Genomic DNA, 21,166 nt, shown 5'->3' with positions numbered 1-21,166 from the left:
AAGAGAGTGAATGGTCCTTCCGGAGATTTTCCGAACACGTTGGACATGAGATGGTACCCATGATTTAAACTTGCTGAAGGTCGTCGAAGAAAGATGCAAATCATTATCGTCTTACTTTTGGACATTAGTGGCGTACATATCCATGGTGAGGCGCGATATTACAGCACAGCCGTCACTAATCATAGGGCAAACACAGTACAGTGTAGGGCCAATGACGCACTCTGAGTGTCAGTTAGAACCAACAGTAGTAGTTTTCTAGTAGCTGGATTCCGAGCAGTGGTGTTATTAGCTGCACTGTCTTTCACTCATGACATGTAACTTGACTCCAGTAACGTAGTTAGCCGCGAGCAATGGTTTTATTAGCAAGGGCATCTGGCATAATTTGGTATTAGAGGTAAGACCAGATTCTGCCTCGATGTTAGTGATGGTCATTTGTGACTGGAGAATTGGCACGTGGATTGAACACTGTAGATTACAGAACACATGCAGAATTTCATCTAATACACACCCATTCCCACGTCAGAGGTATGTGCTCTCCTTACAGCAAAATTGTCCATGAGTATTCTTTTTGCTCTACTCAAAGTGCTCTCTAATGTTTTCGTAAAATTTCCTGACCAAGATAATCATCGGGCCCGTCTCCCATTGGACATCTTTGTGCCATAAAGGGTTACATCATCTCTTGCACATTTCACCAAAAGATAAATTAGCTGCAATTGTTAGCCTTGAACTCGCCTCCAAATCAACTACGCTCGGGAAAACTCAGATTAGGACAGGTATTAAAACCTCTCGGGCGTCCAGCCACATCACAGTGTTAAGAAACCGCCACGCGTCGGCGAGTGTTACATTCATCATTTCTGGCGCAGAAAATGACATGACACTTGTCTAAATGTTGCGTTATCTCAGTACTGCCACCCGGCTGAAAAACCGAGCCGCGCGGGGTTAGCCGAGCGATCTGAGGCGCTGCAGTCATGGACTGTGTGGCTGGTCCCGGCGGAGGTTCGAGTCCTCCCTCGGGCATGGGTGTGTGTGTTTGTCTTTAGGATAATTTAGGCTAAGTAGTGTGTAAGCTTAGGGACTGATGACCTTAGCAGTTAAGGCCCATAAGATTTCAAAAAAAAAAAAAAAGAGAAAAAAAAAAAAGAAGCCGAGAGCATTTCGTCAATAGTAAAGGCCGAGAAAATTTACTTTCATACTCACCATGTTTGCGTTTCTTTCCGTTCCAAAAAAATGGCTCTGAGCACTATGGGACTTAACATCTGAGGTCATCAGTCCCCTAGAGCTTAGAACTACTTAAACCTAACTAACCTAAGGACATCACACACATCCATGCCCGAGGCAGGATTCGAACCTGCGACCGTAGCAGTCGCGCGGTTCCGGACTGTAGCGCCTAGAACCGCTCGGCCACCGCGGCCGGCTCTTTCTGTTCCAGTCGCATAAGGTGGTGGGAAGATTGACTGCCTAAGAGCTTTCTTTTTTTTCACTGAACCGTCTTCTTTTGACTGGTGTGATGCGGCCACCTCGAGTTCCACTCCTGTGCCAATCACTTCACCTCAGCACTTGCACCCTACTTACTCTATTATGTATTCCAACCTCTGTCTTCGTTTACAGTTTATATCCTCTGCAGATTCCTATAGTACCGCGGAAGTTATTCCCTGAAGTCTTAACACATGTCCTGCCATCCTGCTCTTGTCTCGTCAGTGTTTTCCATATTTGCCGACCCGCCAATTCTTCGGCGAAGCTTTCTGCGGAGAAGCTCCTATAACTACCCACGTCGTGTTGTGCCGACTCCACTATAGCTTGAATGGATTTATAAGATTGTTTTATATGCCCGACTTCTAATTTCACCACACAAGTCTCCAGGGTTGAGCAGTTATTGCCCGATGACGACACGCAATACAGTTTGTTAAAGCGTAGTTCGCCGTTATTAATTATGTTTTTAGATTTAATTTTATTACTCGTACAGAGACTCAATGTTCCATTGTTTAACAGCACGTCGTCAAAATAAGTATGAAATGCTAATATCTTTGCAATACATAATGTCGACTATTGAGTTAAAGTTCGGACCTATTTCGCCATTTTAGAGAAGAGAAACCTTAAGCGCTTCTCCTTCTATAGTCTCAGTATCAAATGTTTACTAATTTCAATTTACTTCCTGTCTCAGTTCAGTATTTAACACAAATTATATATCAATGTCATTTCAGAGATATTACGTCGGTTCCACACTAATGGAATAACACTTAATTGTCATTTAACATCACTTTTATTAATAATCCTTTTTCTTATGACGTAAATTTTAATGAGTGATCACTATCTAGGAGGAAAGAGGGATTAATCCTAATCATGAGATAATAGCTTTTAATGAGCCCGCAATCGTTAATTAAATAAAAAGTCACGTTCAAGGATGATATGCGAACAACTTTCGTTACGTCCGTTTTCACGTATCTGTCAAAACTAATCCTGTCGCCCACAATTCAAATTAACACCGACGTTAACCCTTTTTGTCGGAACATCGAATCGTAACTATTATGTGAAAGTATATTCTAGTCCCCGAATTAATTCCTTTCAGATACGCGCACGACCGAACAGCAGAACGGAACACAAACGACTTGTTTTAACAACCGAACGACACAATGACGTTACATTACGACAATGTCTGTCCAATGAACATATCTTTGACTTTATCTTTTCTACTCTGCTTAATTAAATTATTTCTAATTACAATTTATTCAGCTATTTAACGAAAACATCTAACAAGAAACAAAATAAATTTATCCCAACGTAAAAGATCCGTTATACTCCTCATCCTTTATCTTATGAGTCCACCTGATATTCAACAGACTTCTATAGCACCACATCTCGAACTCTTCGATTCTCTCCTGTACTGTTAAATGCTTCTGTGCTTGCTATAACTAGTCTGCACAGTCCCCTCGGGAACGATACGTAGGTGGATGAAGAGTCGAACAGACTATTCATGCATCCCTTCGTTGTATACATTCAATGAACCCAATTACTCTTCTTTGGTGTGGATCCCATACACTTGAACAGTACTCTGAGGTGGGTCGCAGAAGTTATTAGTATGCAGTACCACTTGTGAACTGACTGGATTTCCTCAGTATTCCACCAATGCATCGAAGTCTGCCATCTGTCTTACCTAGGGCTGAACCTCTCTGATCATGCCATATCATATCCCTGCAAATTTTTACTGTCAGATATATGTACGAGTCGACTGATACCATTGGTGTAGGATATTACTTTTCTGCGCAGTGTGAAGTTATGCATATTTATACAGAATTTTTCAGAGACTACTTCATTATACAGGTGTTGGACAAAATTATGTGAATACCACCGAGAAATGTATGCTTGAACATAAATACAGATGCGAACCAAGCCTGCTGGTTTCGTTGTTCTGTTTGACAACGAACAGTACCTGTGCAATGTCCTCGATACTTCAGAAGTGTCAGTCGTGTTCAGAACAATGTTCTGCATAGTTCTGAGTGCGTTATGCCGAAGTTAATTGAAGAAGAACATTGGCAATTGTTGATGCTGGTATGGTGGATGCTTCCGTAAGCAAGGAAGTCGACGTAATTGGTATTCGCAGAGGCACCACATAGAAGATTTAAATCCTCTCACAGGAAAAGCGGAAAAACATCAGCGACTAAGTAAGAACGCGGACGAAAGTGTGTGTTGAGTGATCGTAACGGATGGTCATTAGAGAGGATTGAGACAAAAAAGTGAGAGGACGGCAGCTGCAAAAGACAGTGCAGAACTGAATGTCGCACTCTCAAACTCTGTCAACAACACGAAGGTAACTCCATAATCAGGGAATTGCTGGGCGAGCTAGAATTCCGAAACCACACATCAATGATGCAAATTCTCGTAGCAAGAAAACGTGGTGCCGGTGGAAAAAACCTGAACTATGGCGCAACGGAAGAATGCCATTTGATAGAATGAATCTTGGTACATAATGTTTCCAATTTCCGGCTGGGTTTAGGTTGCAAGAGTGAAACACGGAGGGGGTTCGGTGATGAATTGGCAAGCTGTAGCGTGATATTGCATGGGCAAGATCGTATTAATGTCAAGGATTATTTGACCATTATGCCTGAACAGCTCCATCCCATGGTACAATATTTGTTTTCCAATTATGATGGTGTGAACCAAGACGACATGACCCCTGTTCACACAGCTCGTTTCAGGCAGGTGGTTTAGTGAGCACGAGGGTGAATTGTCGAATCGCCCTGGACACCACAGTCACGACATCTCAATATTATTGAGCCTTTGTGGTCTGCTTTGGAGAGGTGTGTGAGTGACCTCTCTCCATCATCGTTACTTTAACTTTCCACTATTTTGCAGGAACAATAATATAAAAAAAGAGCTCCTCGCCAGGCCGTGCAGGCCCAAGGGATGTCGACCGGCCGCCATGTCATCCTCTGTCTCGTGGCGTCATGTGGATGCCGTATGGAGAGGCATGTGGTCAGCACACTGCTCTCTTGGCCGTTTTTCAGACTTTCCAGACCGCAGAGCCTCTGTCGGCATCTCGAGGCTGAGTGTACCTCGTACCAGTCCTCCCACCAACAAAAAATCCGTGGCAGTATCGGGAATCGAACCCGGGTCTTCCAGATGGGCAGCCATCTACGCTGATCATTCAATCACGGAGGTGGACAGACCGGTACAAGATTTCCTTGAAAACAATATAGGATCTGTATTTATCCATTCCGAGACGACTACGAGCTGTTTTGAATGCCAGCTGTCTTCCTACATCACATGGTAATGTGTTGTGTCTTTGGTGGTTCCATATTTTTGTCCACCCCCTGCAAAAAAATCTGAGGTTACTCTTAATATTGTCTTCGAGATCATTAAAATACAACATGAACAACAAGGGTCCTAACACAGTTTCCCGAGGGATGCCTGTACTCCTACGTTTACTGATGACTGTCCATCCGCCGGCCGCTGTGGGCGAGCGGTTCTATGCGCTTCAGTCCGGAACCGTGGGATGTGTGTGATGCCCTTAGGTTAGTTAGGTTTAAGTAGTTCTAAGTTCTAGGGGACTGATGACCTCAGATGTTAAGTCCCATAGTGCTTAGAGCCATTTGAACCATTTGAATTGTCCATCCAAGATTACATGCAGCGTCGTCCCTACCAAGAAATACTTAATCCAGTCGGTTCATATAACTATACTTTTGTTCGTAATTGCTGTTGTGGTACCGACACAAATACTTTTCGGATGCCAAGAACTGCTGCATCCACCAGAATGCAAACATCCTCAACTTTCATGATATTGATTCAGGAAACTGCAGGTTGGGCTTCCCATACCAAAGCAGATATTTACACGCTGTCACTAACGAGGCGGCAAAGCCTGCTCCTCATCCATCACTCATTTCGTCCAAATTTATGGCTTATGTATGGCTTTAGCAGAAACGAAAATGACGGAAGTAAGAGTTCCAGATGGTCATGCATTTAGAAAAAAAAATAAGTTTTGGCGCCAGTTAGGCAAGGGTTGGGCGACTTATCTGAGAGTGGTTTCCAGGCAGCGGTTGACGCAAGGGTTTGAGTAAATAATGGTGATCCGAAGGTCATGGTGTAGAGTCTGAGTGCGGAAAATCGTTCATTTTTTTATTTTAAATTTTTACGTTACTTATACGGCAAAATAAACTGAAATAATGCCAAGCATATTGTATTTATTTACACTCCTGGAAATGGAAAAAAGAACACATTGACACCGGTGTGTCAGACCCACCATACTTGCTCCGGACACTGCGAGAGGGCTGTACAAGCAATGATCACACGCACGGCACAGCGGACACACCAGGAACCGCGGTGTTGGCCGTCGAATGGCGCTAGCTGCGCAGCATTTGTGCACCGCCGCCGTCAGTGTCAGCCAGTTTGCCGTGGCATACGGAGCTCCATCGCAGTCTTTAACACTGGTAGCATGCCGCGACAGCGTGGACGTGAACCGTATGTGCAGTTGACGGACTTTGAGCGAGGGCGTATAGTGGGCATGCGGGAGGCCGGGTGGACGTACCGCCGAATTGCTCAACACGTGGGGCGTGAGGTGTCCACAGTACATCGATGTTGTCGCCAGTGGTCGGCGGAAGGTGCACGTGCCCGTCGACCTGGGACCGGACCGCAGCGACGCACGGATGCACGCCAAGACCGTAGGATCCTACGCAGTGCCGTAGGGGACCGCACCGCCACTTCCCAGCAAATTAGGGACACTGTTGCTCCTGGGGTATCGGCGAGGACCATTCGCAACCGTCTCCATGAAGCTGGGCTACGGTCCCGCACACCGTTAGGCCGTCTTCCGCTCACGCCCCAACATCGTGCAGCCCGCCTCCAGTGGTGTCGCGACAGGCGTGAATGGAGGGACGAATGGAGACGTGTCGTCTTCAGCGATGAGAGTCGCTTCTGCCTTGGTGCCAATGATGGTCGTATGCGTGTTTGGCGCCGTGCAGGTGAGTGCCACAATCAGGACTGCATACGACCGAGGCACACAGGGCCAACACCCGGCATCATGGTGTGGGGAGCGATCTCCTACACTGGCCGTACACCACTGGTGATCGTCGAGGGGACACTGAATAGTGCACGGTACATCCAAACCGTCATCGAACCCATCGTTCTACCATTCCTAGACCGGCAAGGGAACTTGCTGTTCCAACAGGACAATGCACGTCCGCATGTATCCCGTGCCACCCAACGTGCTCTAGAAGGTGTAAGTCAACTACCCTGGCCAGCAAGATCTCCGGATCTGTCCCCCATTGAGCATGTTTGGGACTGGATGAAGCGTCGTCTCACGCGGTCTGCACGTCCAGTACGAATGCTGGTCCAACTGAGGCGCCAGGTGGAAATGGCATGGCAAGCCGTTCCACAGGACTACATCCAGCATCTCTACGATCGTCTCCATGGGAGAATAGCAGCCTGCATTGCTGCGAAAGGTGGATATACACTGTACTAGTGCTGACATTGTGCATGCTCTGTTGCCTGTGTCTATGTGCCTGTGGTTCTGTCAGTGTGATCATGTGATGTATCTGACCCCAGGAATGTGTCAATAAAGTTTCCCCTTCCTGGGACAATGAATTCACGGTGTTCTTATTTCAATTTCCAGGAGTGTATATTTTCACAAAAGACGTGAAAAGGAAAGGTCCACGAAAATATGAGTTTGCTAATGAATTTTTAGGAAAGGATTACACAGTAGTAAACGAGAACTTCGTATTCAAAATTAGATGCTTTTATTATTTTACAGCTGATGATTTACACATGATGTAGGGGTATTCATAATGCAGAAGGAGAAGCAGTAATATTAGGCATCTTAACATGTTATAATTACCGAATTTTTACAATTAAGCTACATGGTATTTTAGAGTTTCTGTAGAAAGTCAGTCTAGGTTTACATTCATAAATGGTTCTCTATCATCGCACAGTGTGGCAGCAAGGCACGCGTAACGCGTCTTTTCGACAAATATTGGCAATGGAATGTATGCTGATGTAGTTTTCTTGGGATGTGATTTAGTTTTGTATCTCGATATAATAACGACAGTTTTGGAGCTTTGTGATCAAAGTCTTTAAATGACCATAAAAACAGATATCGCAGGATTGCACTAGCGATTACGTTGCGGAGAGGAATCACTTTAATACCGCATAAAGGCAATCCTTCTTCATTTTGAAATTTCTCGTCGTATAACTGGAGCGCTGTTTGTCCATTAACAGAACAAATTTATTCTCCTACGCGTGAAGTTTCATCATATGTCATAAATTTTTGTGTAAGGTTACTCCAGATTTTGATGAAGTAATGATGACATTCCTATATTATGCCACGTACTGACCCACCAAATTTTCTTTTGCCTTCCTTTTCGTGCTTTTTATGAAAATATTAATGAATATAATATGTAATGAGCTTATTTCTATGTATTTGCACTGTGATTAAGCTAAAACCAACCGCTGAAAAATGATATTGCAAAATGTAATTAGACTGTACCAACAGGCGTTATTTTGATATTGTTTCATTAATCAGCCAGTTTCGACGCTCCAACCATGTCATCTTCAGGCCTGTCACATGAATGGCACGAAGTATCACTCGTGCATGTATAAGAAAAGGCACCAATATTCGAAACTGGTTCCGTAGTCATCCGAACTTCATGAGTATCTGTGCACACATGTGACAGCAACTCTGTCAAGTGTCACATGTGTGAAGAGCACACATGCTCATGAAGTTGGGATAGCTACGGATGCCTTTTCTGATGTAGGGTGATTTTCTCCACCCAGTACAAACTCTAGGGGTTGATCGATGAGAGGGTACGGAACAAAAATTGTCTAATGAACTTATGTCCGGAAATGCATGGTTACCATTCTGGAGACCATTTATTCAATCATACACTGTTACAGAGACTGCGGTCTAATACGCACTGTACTATGCAGCCACACTTACAGTATGTGCTGAAAATGGTTTCGATGCGCCTCAACGTTCACATCGACCAGGCTGCATTTGAAGACTGTCAAAGGTGGCATAAATACGTTGCTCCAGTGTCTCCACATCTGGAATGGGCTCTGCATGCACGATACTTTTGAGATGGCAACATAACCAGACTTCGCACGGGTTGAGATCCGTTGAACGAGCAGGCCATGCAACTTGGACCTCCTCGTCCGATCCGTCCACCAAGGAAGACACGACTGAGATGCTTTCTGTCGTTAACGGCGAAGTGGGCTGGAAGATCATCATGTAGCAGCCACAAAACCCTTCACATGAGCTATGGCACTTCTTCCAACAGGGAAGGCAAAGTCAACCGCAAGAAACGCCGACAGTTCCGCCCAGTTAGGCGACGTGTAAGGTAGACTGGTCCCAAAATACGGTCGCCAATTATCCCTGCCCACATTTCCGGCTGCACCGATGCTGATGATTCGCTGTCACCATACCATGGTGGTTCTGCATACTACCGCACAGATGACTGTTATGAAAGTTGAAGATAACACACAGTGTAAAGGTGGCCTCATCTGTGAATAGGATTAATCACACAAATCCCGGAATTGTGGTTGCCTGGCGAAGAAACCAATGACAAAACTCCTCCAGATGTATAAAGTCTATAAACCCTGCACATTCTGGAAGTGACAAGGGTAGTAACTATTGTCATGGGGAGTGTTTCAAACGGTCTTCTGGCTTACCCTGTCCTGGCGAGCCAACTGGCTGGTACTGACACGGCGTTCGCCTTCCACAGTGTTAAATCACATTTTCCTCCAAGTCAGATATCCGAACATTTCGAGTTCGTCCCTCGTGATTTCCAGCTTCCTCAAACGACCCCGTCTCAGACAAACGGTGAAACAGTGTTGCAGACATTGGATGCTGTGGTTGTTGTCAGCGGGGGAAGGTCTCCTGAAACAACCTTGCTGACCGCCGCCCCTTGCCATTTGCCTTTCCGTAAGTGAAAACCATGTCGGTAAGCTCTCGATTCGGATACAGAACCACTGTGTACAACTAATTTTTTGAAGAATCAGCCTCAATTGCACAAATTTTTTGGTCTTTACCAGGTTTCGGCTAAATTAATGTACCCTTCTTCAGAAGCATAAAATTACTATAACATGCCTGAGTAAGTCACAGTCAACATTAAAATTAAAACCTATAGTACCGTGCTGCCATGTCGAATGAAAACTACTTAACTGAAGCCCAGCCCCGGCATCTCTTCACCACGCGGTCGGTTGGCAGCGGCAAGTACGTTAGCACCACGGTACTATAGGTTTTAATTTTAACGTTGACTGTGCCTTACTCAGGCATGCTATAGTAATTTTATGCTTCTGAAGAAGGCTAGATTAATTTAGCCGAAACCTGGTAAAGACCAGAAAATTTGTGCAACTGAGGCTGATTCTTCAAAATATTAGCCTATCACAGTTGCTGACGGGGCTGCAATATGCTAAAAATTCTTGCACTGTGTACAACGCTGTATCACATCCAGCACTAAGTGGCTCAGCAAGAGAAGTGAATCGGACGCAACATTACCAATAACTATGGCAGGAGAGGGCGCTAGGACATGACGTATGAGGAACAGTACCACCCTCTAGGAGGAAACCATGTTGCTGTTCAAAAATGGTTCAAATGACTCTGAGCACTATGCGACTTAACTTCTGTGGTCATCAGTCGCCTAGAACTTAGAACTAATTAAACCTAACTAACCTAAGGACATCACACACATCCATGTCCGAGGCAGGATTAGAACCTGCGTCCGGAGCGGCCGCTCGGCTCCAGACTGTAGCGCCTAGAACCGCGCGTCCAATCCGGCCGGCCACGCTTACTGTAATTGTGGCTGCGTGGTACAGATTGTATTAGGCTGCAGTCGCTGTAACAAAGTATGATTGAATAAATGGTCTCTACCACGGAAACCGTGCATTTCCGGACGTAAGTTCATTAGACCTTTTTTTGTTCTGTATCCTCTCATCGATCAGTCCCTAGAGTTTGTACATGGTGGAAAAAAATCACCCTGTATATGCACAAGTGTTACTTGGTGCCATTCATGTGAGAGGCCTGAAGATAACGTGATTGGAACGTATAAACTGGTTGCTTAAAAAAATAATAAAAAAATAACGGCTGTTGGTGCAGTATTATTCCATTTCATTTACCACCCTCTGCCCCAGGCACCTGAGCCCTAGGTGGAGTTACATTTACTAAAGGCGATATCTTTTTCTGGACGCTTGGCCATTTGGGGCTCCTGCTTCTATCATTCATTTCTGGCCGAGCCCTGCTTTTGGACAAAATTTGTGTTGACGGGTGGGCGAGGTCCCCGTGTAGGACAGGGAAACCAGCTGACTCTGTGGATGTGTCGGCAGCGATCGGCCGCGTGGCCCTGGACGAGCGGCTGGGCTGCCTGGACGAGGACGCGCCGGCCGACACGCAGGCGCTCATCGACGCGGTCAGCACCTTCTTCCACTACGTGGGCATCCTCGAGCTGAAGGCGCCCTTCTGGCGCTTCTTCAGCACGCCCGCCTGGCGGCGCTACGTCGCCGCACTCGACCAGATCACCGGGTAACCCTTCCATAATGTACAATTTTGGTAAACATTTTTGGAACAGTGATCAATAAAGTATTATATTTTAACTAAAGTTCAGTCTTGATCACAACACTTATGTCTCAATAACATAGGCGACCAGTTTCGGTTATATATAACCATCTTCAGACCCATGGCTTCCTTGGAGGATTGACTTCGTAGCAGCTGAGGAGAGCTCCGCATACCATCCTCCAAGGAAGCCATGGGTCTGAAGATGGTTATATAAATACAACCGAAACCGGTCACCTATGTTATTGAGACATAAGTGTTGTGATCAAGATCTTCCATAATGGCTACAAGCAAGGCAAATGTAACCACAAACGGCTGAATCTGGTCAGCACATACGGAGGAAAAGTTCGGTACAACAAATAAAGAGCCTATATTGGTAGAGGGCGGCCAAGCCTACGTCGGAAGCAACGATTCTACCAGACTGCACGTATAATCTAGAATTAGGCAGCGTCGCAACGAGATATGCGTTCTCACTCTTGCCGACATAATCGTCGCTAGTGATTCCACAACTACTCTCATGCTCATAAATTAAGGATAATGCTGATACATGGTGAAACAACGCTCTGGTGGATGGTTTGCGGGTTTAAATCACCTCTGGGTATGACCATGCGGTGCTTTTGACCTGCATTAGTCGCACGGTGGCGCTGGCAGTAGTCCACATACGCAGAGGTGTGTTGGTGCATGTCAGACTATGGTGCAGCGAGTAAGTGTGCAGACGTTTCCAGACGTGCTAATGGTGACTGTGTGTTGAAAATGGCTCAAAGAACACATATTGATGACGTTATGAGGATTAGAATACTAGGGCGACTAGAGGCTGGTCAAACACAGCAGGTCGTAGCATGGGCCCTCCGTGTGCCACAAAGTGTGATATCAAGATTATGGCAACGATTCCAGCAGACAGGAAACGTGTCCAGGCCCTAGAGTACGGGACGTCCACAGTGTACAACACCACAAGAAGACCCATATCTCACTATCAGTACCCGCAGACGGCCAATTAGTACTGCAGGTAGCCTTGCTCTGGACCTTACTGCAGCCACTGGAACAGTTGTCTCCAGACACACCGACTACAGACGACTGAACAGACATGGTTTATACGCCCGGATACCTGCAAGGAGCATTCCATTGACCCCTGGTCGCAGGAGGGCCCGTAAAGCCTGGTGTCAAGAACACAGTACATGGCCATTGGAACAGTGGTCTCAGGTTATGTTCACGGACGAGTCCAGGTATGGTCTGAACAGTGATTCTCGCCGGGTTTTCATCTGGCGTGAACCAGGAACCAGATATCAACCCCTTAATGTCCTCGAAAGAGAGCTCTATGGAGGTCGTGGTTTGATGGTGCGGGATGGAATTATGACTGGTGCACGTACACTCCTGAATGTCTTTGACAGGGGAACTGTAACAGGTCAGGCGTATCGGGACGTCATTTTGTATCAGTATGTCCGCCTTTTCAGAGGTGCATTTGGTCCCACCTTCCTCCTGATGGATAATAACGCACGGCCCCACCAAGCTGCCATCGTGGAGAAGTACCTTGAAACACAAATATCAGACGAATGGAGTGGCCCGCCTGTTCTCCAGACCTAAGCCCCATCGAGTACGTCTGGGATGCTCTCGGTAGACGCATCGCTGCACGTCTTCAAACCCCTACGACACTTCAGGAGTTCCGACAGGCACTGGTGCAAGAATGGGAGGCTATACCCCAGCAGCTGCTCGACCACCTGATCCAGAGTATGCTAACCCGTTGTGCGACCTGTGTACGTGTGCATGGTGATGATATCCGATATTGATGTCGGGGTACACATGCAGGAAACAGTGGCGTTTTGTAGCACATGTATTTCAGGATGGTTTTCTCACCTTATCACCAATACCGTGCACTTATAGATCTGTGCCGTGTGTGTTCCCTATGTGCGTATGCTATTAGCGCCAGTTTTGTGTAATGCCACGTTGTGTGGCACCACATTCTGCAACTATCCTTAATTTATGAGCATGAGTGTAGAAGTAGGCAGCGTCGCAACGAGATGTCTTCTCACTATTGTCAAAATAATCGACGCAAGAGATTCCACAACTGTTTTTATATGTACAATTTATTTTGCCATCTCAGTTGCAGAGTTATTTTTGCGATATCACTAGTTTCTATCTTCAGATATACAGGATGAGGTATTTAAATCGGTGACTGGAGAGCGTGTACTGAACAGCATTACATCACTATTTACGTCATTGACAGACTAATAACTGAAGCTATTACTAGTCGTATGTTTTTAGGTTGGTTAGTACCTCCCAGTATGTGTGGCAAAAGCAAGGCATTAAGGCTTTTTTTTCCTGGGCAGCAGGTTACATTTTAAAGTGCGGACGTGAGGATACAAAACAGTTTCTCTATACTGACGGGTGTAGTCCACTTAGTGGTGTGTTTACGACCATGCAGAAACATCAGATCATAAAGTTTGCGATGTGTTTGTGAGAAAACTGTTCGATGTAGGGAAAGGAAAATCAACACATTGATGAGTTTTCACACTAAGGCATCATATAAATCTGCGCTTGTTTGTATTTTCTGGTTTTGAGATAACAGAATGGGGATTGTTTTAATTGCTAAAAAACTATTCCACAGCCAAGATCGCATAAAATATTTTTTTAAATTTGAGACAACCAGTTTCAACAGACTATGCTGTCATATTCTGGTCTTAAAATCTATCATTGTAAAACTTGTTCATTTTATGTGTGAGGTGAGCGTAAAATGAATACCGGTATGTTTTAGAACAAAATATTTTAAGATCTGAAGATGGCAGCATTGTCTGTGCAAACCGCTTGTCTTTAATAAAAAATATTTTTTCGAGCTTGGCTGTTGAATGGTTTTTAAGAATCTGCGCTTTTATCCATTTCACCCCAGCACCTACGCATGGTGCAGTAATTCCTTAGTCCATCTGATACTAATCTCTGTCCAATGGTAATGGATCACAGAAAATGTTGCAGGGAGTCCATTACTTTTCTCGGATGGCAGGCGCAGATGTGAAGGAGTTACGATGTGCTTGATGCCCAGTACGGCGATCGTCCTTTGTTGTGATCTGAACCAGTCGATCGAAACCGTGACGACGAGTAGGACCGCCCTCACATTCCTATGCAGCCTAACATCAGGGCCCTGTCAGAAGCTAATGCCGCACAAATCTGTTTATTGACGATTCGATCAAATTGTCAGGTACTGATAAGGCTGTCTCACACGAGTACGCGGCATCTTAGAGTCCTTCATAGTGCTCACTCAATAACCAACGCTGTTAACGCCCCGTTCCCATTGTACCCGTCACAGAGAATTGCAACTCTAATCATTTAATTACCCGCCTATGGTGAGCATGTGTACGAAACAAAAACATTCGACCATGTCTTCGGGTGCTTCACTTTTTTCCTTTCATTGACGTGTTGCAAAAATGAATTTATTTTACAATCTTTTGCCTTCTGAACAGACTCAAACATTATACATATTAGTGACTCCTATCAAAATAATCTGTTAGTTCCTCCAGTCAGTACTCGCACTATAATACGCGGTCTGTCTGACCTCGCCAATGCGCCACAACGAAGAATAAATTCGTTTGCAGTCTTCCATTGGCGTGGGCACTGCAAGCTGCTCGTTTAACACTCGCCTGTCGCGACAGAAATCGCGTCCTGCCAGTGTTGACATCCTACGTGCGAGACGTCGATATTTTCGACTGTTGTTACTTTGTAGTCCACGTCATCTGCAGACACATTAAGAACTTGTCCTGGTCATACTGAGCCACCTAAAGTGGAATGACAATGTAAAACAAATTGCACGAGAAGCAGGATTCTATGGAAGAACCTCACGGAAACACCGATTCACAATAAACTTTGTAAGACCGATCCTCGAATATTGCTCATCAGTTTGCAACACTTATTAGGTTGCATTAGTAGAAATACGAAGCTGCGTAATTCATCGTCAGATCATTTCCACACCTATATCTACGACTACGTCAACATCTACATGCGTATTCAGCGGCCGACCAGAGTGGCCGAGCGGTTCTAGGCGCTACAGTCTGGAACCGCGCGACCGCTACGGTCGCAGATTCGAATCCTGCCTCGGGCATGGATGTGTGTGATGTCCTTAGGTTAGTTAGGTTTAAGTAGTTCTAAGTTCTAGGGGACTGATGACCTCAGATGTTAAATCCCATAGTGCTCAGAGCCAGCGTATTCAGCAAACCACCACAGCTGTTCTGATATTCCGTACGCTCGCGTTCTGTTCATTAGGCGGCAGTAAAATCATCCAATGGCCTTTCCTCTGTTTACAGACCTGAACCTCTATCCCATGGTCACTTCGTTTGTCGTTTCGACGTTCTTGTGACGATTTAAAGCAGGAATGGCAGTACTATCTTATGCAGTAAAACAGTTTTGCGAAAAAGAGTTCAGTACGTACTCTGCTTGGATGCCATTATGGTGGCAGATTGTCTGAACAGGTGGCATACGATCCCTTTACTGATTTAAAATACCTGTAGGACCAAAAGCTCTTATGGCGTTCCACCGGAATGGGAAACAGAATTGTACCTTCAAATACACTAAACGTTTCACGCATTGGCTATCCTTGTGCTCATTTTGGCTTCGTTATGTTTGTCTGTAGCATTCGGCTACATTTAAATCTGCAGTGAAACCATCTTTGGTTTCGGGGCAGCATATTGAAGATACAAACTTATTCACCGTCATAGCTCGAGTCGGCTCCATCGCCATCAAGAGCTACATCAAGAGCCTCCGCACGAGATTGCTCAGCGATATTGGCTACTGAGGAGCGCAGGTTATTGGACCTAAAGCAACAACAACCGAAACAATTAGTTCACTTCGATCATCTGATTGCAGCGTTATCTCTGCGTCCGTAAAGGCACCCGGTCCGCTTTTATCGAGAGGTTGACTCAGCAAGCCACCGCGTGGTGAGTGGCGGAGGGTACCCTGTACCATTACTAGTGATTTCTTTCCTGCTCCACTTGTAAATGGAGCGAAGGAAAAACATCTATATGCCTCCGTACGAGCCGTAATTTCTCTTATCTTCGGTGTACGTTTAAGATGTGTTATGACCCGTGGCTCTACCCTTCATTCGATCCCTGCAAAACCCTACATTTCAGCAGTATAATGCACGACCGCATGTCTGGATACAGAAAATGTTCGACTGCTGCCCTGGCCACAACATTCTCCAGATCTCTCACCAATTGAAAACGTCTGGTCAATGGTGGCCGAGCAGCTGGCTCGTCACAATACGCCAGTCACTACTGTTGATGAACTGTGGTATCGTGTTGAAGCCGCATGGGCAGCTGTACCTGTACACGCCATCGAAGCTCTGTTTGACTCAATGCCCAGTCGTATCAAGGCCGTTATTACGGCCAGAGTTGGTTGTTCTGGGTACTGATTTCTCAGGATCTATGCACCCAAATTGCGTGAAAATGCAATCACATGTCGGTTCTAGTATAATATATTTTTCCAATGAATACCCGCTTATCTGCATTTCTTCTTGGTGTAGCAATTTTAATGGTCAGTGGTGTATCACTTGTTTCTGAAAAGAAGTACTATGAGATTAAAACCAGCAACTCCCTATTGGGGTGAGGGCGATAATTTGGACAGAGAAGGTGGTAGGAAGACATGGACAGACAGAAATGAGGGAGGAGGAGATGAACAGAGATACAGTGGAGGGGAGGAGATGGAGAGAGAGAGAGAGAGAGAGAGAGAGAGAGAGAGAGAGAGAGAAATGGACAGAGAAAGGAAAGAGGAGGTGGTGAACAGAGAAGGAGAGAGGGTAACACATGGACAGAGAGAGGGGGACAAGCTGGACATAGAGAGATGGGAGGAGATGGAGGGAGTGAGGAGGAAAGAGGGGACTGGAAGAGGTGGTATGTGAAGGAGGAGATGCACAGATGGGGAAAGATCAGATGAGCCGGCCGGGGTAGCCGAGCGGTTCTAGGCGCTGCAGTACGGAACCGCGCGACTGTTATGGTCGCAGGTTCGAATCCTATCTCGGGCATGGACGTGTGTGATGTCCTTAGGTTAGTTAGGTTTAAGTAGTTCTAAGTTCTTGGGGACTGATGACCTCAAATGTTAAGTCCCATAGTGGTCAGAGCCGTTTTTGAAACATCAGATGAACAGAGGGAGGAGGAACAATTGTCGAGAGAGAGTTAGGAGGCGCGGCTGGACAGAGAGAATTGGGAAGACCAGATGGTTAGAGCGGTAGGAGGAGATGTCAGACAGTGGGGGTGGAGGAGGTGGACTGATCGAATTCGAATAAACACGTACCACAGAAGGAAGGAGCAGATGGCCAGAGGGAGGAAGAGGAGCAAATGGACAGAGAGAATGGGGAGGTCCAGAGGGACAGAGGGAGTGGCAGCAGGAGCTGGACAGAGAATGTGGCAGGGTTGAGGTATTGAGGGGAAAAGGACAGGAAGGGGGAGGAAGAGACGAACAGAACTGGAATAAATACATACCCAGGCAACTCTAGGCACTCAGCCAGTGTGGTGCAATGGTGAGCGCATCTGCCCAGTAAGCACGAGGCCCAGGTTTGAATACCAGCAATGGTAGAAATTTTAATTCATTGCTTCAGGTTCACATCAGTATTGTAGATAAAATAAGTGTTTGTATTTTAGTTTTTGAGCCTGTTGGAAAGAATGGAAATCTTAGACTGCTGCGTTTCACACGTCTCGGACTAAGTTTATTTTCTGATGTTGCCTGGCAGTGGCCAGCTAGAGCTACACCCGCCTGCAGTGTGTGCGTCCCTGAATGTGCCTGTTTGGTGTGCAGCATCACGTGGCGCCACGTGCAGCGCGCGCTGCGCCGCCTGCAGCAGCTGGACGCCAGCGGGCTGAGCGACCCGCCGCTGCTGCTGAGGATCCTCCGGACCGCCGACGAGCGCACCGCCTGCCTGCTCGCGCTCGACATGTTCCTCGTCGGCATCGACACGGTGAGTCGGCGGCCTCTCTCTCTGTCACCTACGTCTGCGCACTTCTCGAGCACACCCTCGGCGCGGTGGTCGGCAGTGCTAGCTCAGTCGATCAAAGTTCGCCGTCACTGACAACTTTCCCTCGCTGCCAGCGTCGTCTCACTGGTAGGCGGCACCGAGGTCAGTACGTCGCCTGCTTTAGTATGCGTGACACGTGACGTTTCTCATGTCAAAGTTGCTACTAGCGATCCGAAACCTGCGAATATCTACATCTACACCCATACCCCCAAGCCACCTAACAGTGTGTGGCAGAGGGTGCCTGGAGTACCTCTATCGGTTCTCCCTTCTATTCCAGTCTCGTATTGTTCGTGGAAAGAAAGATTGTCGGTATGCCTCTGTGTTGCCTCTAATCTCTCATATTTTATCCTCATGGTCTCTTCGCGAGATATACGTAGGAGGGAGCAATATACTGCTTGACTCCTCGGTGAAGGTATGTTCTCGAAACTTCAACAAAAGCCCGTACCGAGCAACTGAGCGTCTCTCCTGCAGAGTCTTCCACTGGAGTTTATCTGTCATCTTCGTAACGCTTTCGCGATTACTAAATGATCCTGTAACGAAGCGCGCTGCTCTCCGTTGGTTCCTCTCTATCTCTTCTGTCAACCCTATCTGGTACGGATCCCACACTGGTGAGCAGTATTCAAGCAGTGGGCGAATAAGTGTACTGTAATCTACTTCCTTTGTTTTCGGATTGCATTTCCTTAGGATTCTTCCAATGAATCTCAGTCTGGCATCTCCTTTACCGACGTTCAACTTTATATGATCATTCCATTTTAAATCACTTCTAATGCCTACTCCCAGATAATTTATGGAATTAACTGCTTCCAGTTGCTGACCTGCTATATTGTAGCTAAATGATAAGGTATCTTTCTTTCTATGTATTCGCGGCATATTACACTTGTCTACATTGAGATTCAATTGACATTCCCTGCACCATGCGTCAATTCGCTGCAGATGTTCCTGCATTTCTGTACAATTTTCCAGTGTTACAACCTCTCGATATGCCACAGCAACATCCGCAAAAAGCCTCAGTGAATTTCCGATGTTATCCACAAGGTCATTTATGTATATTGTGAATAGCAACGGTCCTACGACACTCCCCTACGGCACACCTGAAATCACTCTTACTTCGGAAGACTTCTCTCCATTGAGAATGACATGCTGCGTTCTGTTATCTAGGAACTCTTCAATCCAATCACACAATTGGTCTGATAGTCCATATGCTCTCACTTTGTTCATTAAACGACTGTGGTGAACAGTATCGAACGCCTTGCGGTAGTCAAGAAACGCGACATCTGCCTGGGAACCAATGTCTATGGCTCTCTGAGTCTCGTGGACGAATAGCTCTAGCTGGGTTTCACACGATCATCTTTTTCGAAACCCATGTTGATCCTTACAGAGTAGATTTCTAGTCTCCAGAAAAGTCATTATACTCGAAAATAATACGTGTTCCAAAATTCTACAACTGATCGACGTTAGAGATATAGGTCTATAGTTCTGCACATCTGTTCGACGTTCCTTCTTGAAAACGGGGATGACCTGTGCCCTTTTCCAATCTTTCGGAACGCTGCGCTCTTCTAGAGACATACGGTACACAGCTACAAGAAGGGGGGCAAGTTTCTTCGCGTACCCTGTGTAAAATCGAACTGGTATCCCATCAGGTCCAGCGGCCTTTTCTATTTTGAGCGATTTTAATTCTAATTCTATCCCTCTGTCATCTATTTCGATATCTACCATTTCGTCATCTGTGTGACAATCTAGAGAAGGAACTACAGTGCAGTCTTCCTTTGTGAGACAGCTTTGGAAAAAGACATTTAGTATTTCGGCCTTTAGTCTGTCATCCTCTGTTTCAGTACCATTTTGGTCACAGAGTGTGTGGACATTTTGTTTTGATACACCTACCGCTTTGACATAAGACCAAAATTTCTTAGGCTTTTTTGCCAAGTCAGAACATAGAACTTTATTTTCGAATTCATTGAACGCCTCTCGCATAGCCCTCCTCACACTACATTTCGCTTCGCCTAATTTTTGTTTGTCTCCAAGGCTTTGGCTATGTTTATGTTTGCTGTGAAGTTCCCTTTGCTTCCGCAGCAGTTTTCTAACTCGGTTGTTGTACCACGGTGGCTCTTTTCCATCTCTTACGATCTTGCTTGGCACATACTCATCTAATGCCTGTTGTACGATGGTTCTGAACTATGGTCACTGATCCTCAACACTATCCGTACTTGAGACAAAACTTTTCTGTTGAGCCGTCAAGTACCCTGAAATCTGCTTTTTGTCACTTTTGCTAAACAGAAAAATCTTCCTACGTTTATTAATATTTATATTTACGGCTGAAATCATCGATGTAGTAACCGCTTTATGATCGCTGATTCCCTGTTCTGTGTTAACTGTTTCAAATAGTTCGGGTCTGTTTGTCACCAGAAGGTCTAATATGTTATCGCCACGAGTCGGTTCTCTGTTTAACGGCTCAAGGTAGTTTTCAGATAATCCATCGATCCAAAGTCCAAACAGTCTTGCTCCGAGTGTCTCCTTGGAGTGTGCGAATAGTAGGTGAAACATTCATGATTTCGAAATACACAGCTTGACAAAAAAAGAGAAGCTTTACGGGTTGAGACGGTGTGTGATATGCGAAGAACATGGCAGTATGTGGCCACTTATTAGTGTGACGTTGCATCCCATCTGGACTGAATGCAGGCACTGATTCCGTTAGAAAGGGTATCATACAGCCCCTGTATCTTCTCCTGAGCCAATACGACCCACAAATGCTATAAATGGTTCTGGACATTGTCGATATACATCTACATTTATACTCCGAAAGCCACCCAACGGTGTGTGGCGGAGGGCACTTTACGTGCCACTGTCATTACCTCCCTTTCCTGTTCCAGTCGCGTATGGTTTGCGGAAAGAACGACTGCCGGAAAGCCTCCGTGTGCGCTCGAATCTCTCTAATTTTACATTCGTGATCTCCTCGGGAGGTATAAGTAGGGGGAAGCAATATATTCGATACCTCATGCAGAAACGCACCCTCTCGAAACCTGGACAGCAAGCTACACCACGATGCAGAGCGCCTCTCTTGCAGACTCTGCCACTTGAGTTTGCTAAACATCTCAGTAACGCTATCAAGCTTACCAAATAACCCTGTGACGAAACGCGCCGATCTTCTTTGGATC

General features: G+C 45.8%; 1 protein-coding gene across 1 annotated transcript in view; it reads left to right on the top strand.

Annotated features, from left to right (window-relative positions):
* Positions 1-21,166, top strand: part of LOC126198820 (probable cytochrome P450 301a1, mitochondrial) — a 284,658-nt gene that overhangs the window by 190,911 nt on the left and 72,581 nt on the right. Inside the window, exons 6-7 of the mRNA XM_049935391.1 lie at positions 10,804-10,999; positions 17,798-17,957. Of these exons, the coding sequence (XP_049791348.1) occupies positions 10,804-10,999; positions 17,798-17,957 (356 nt within the window). The remainder of the gene's footprint in view (positions 1-10,803; positions 11,000-17,797; positions 17,958-21,166) is intronic.

The sequence above is a fragment of the Schistocerca nitens genome, chromosome 8 (genome assembly GCF_023898315.1).
Source record: "Schistocerca nitens isolate TAMUIC-IGC-003100 chromosome 8, iqSchNite1.1, whole genome shotgun sequence".
Taxonomy (NCBI): domain Eukaryota; kingdom Metazoa; phylum Arthropoda; class Insecta; order Orthoptera; family Acrididae; genus Schistocerca; species Schistocerca nitens.
This window is presented reverse-complemented; position numbering and strand designations above follow the sequence as displayed.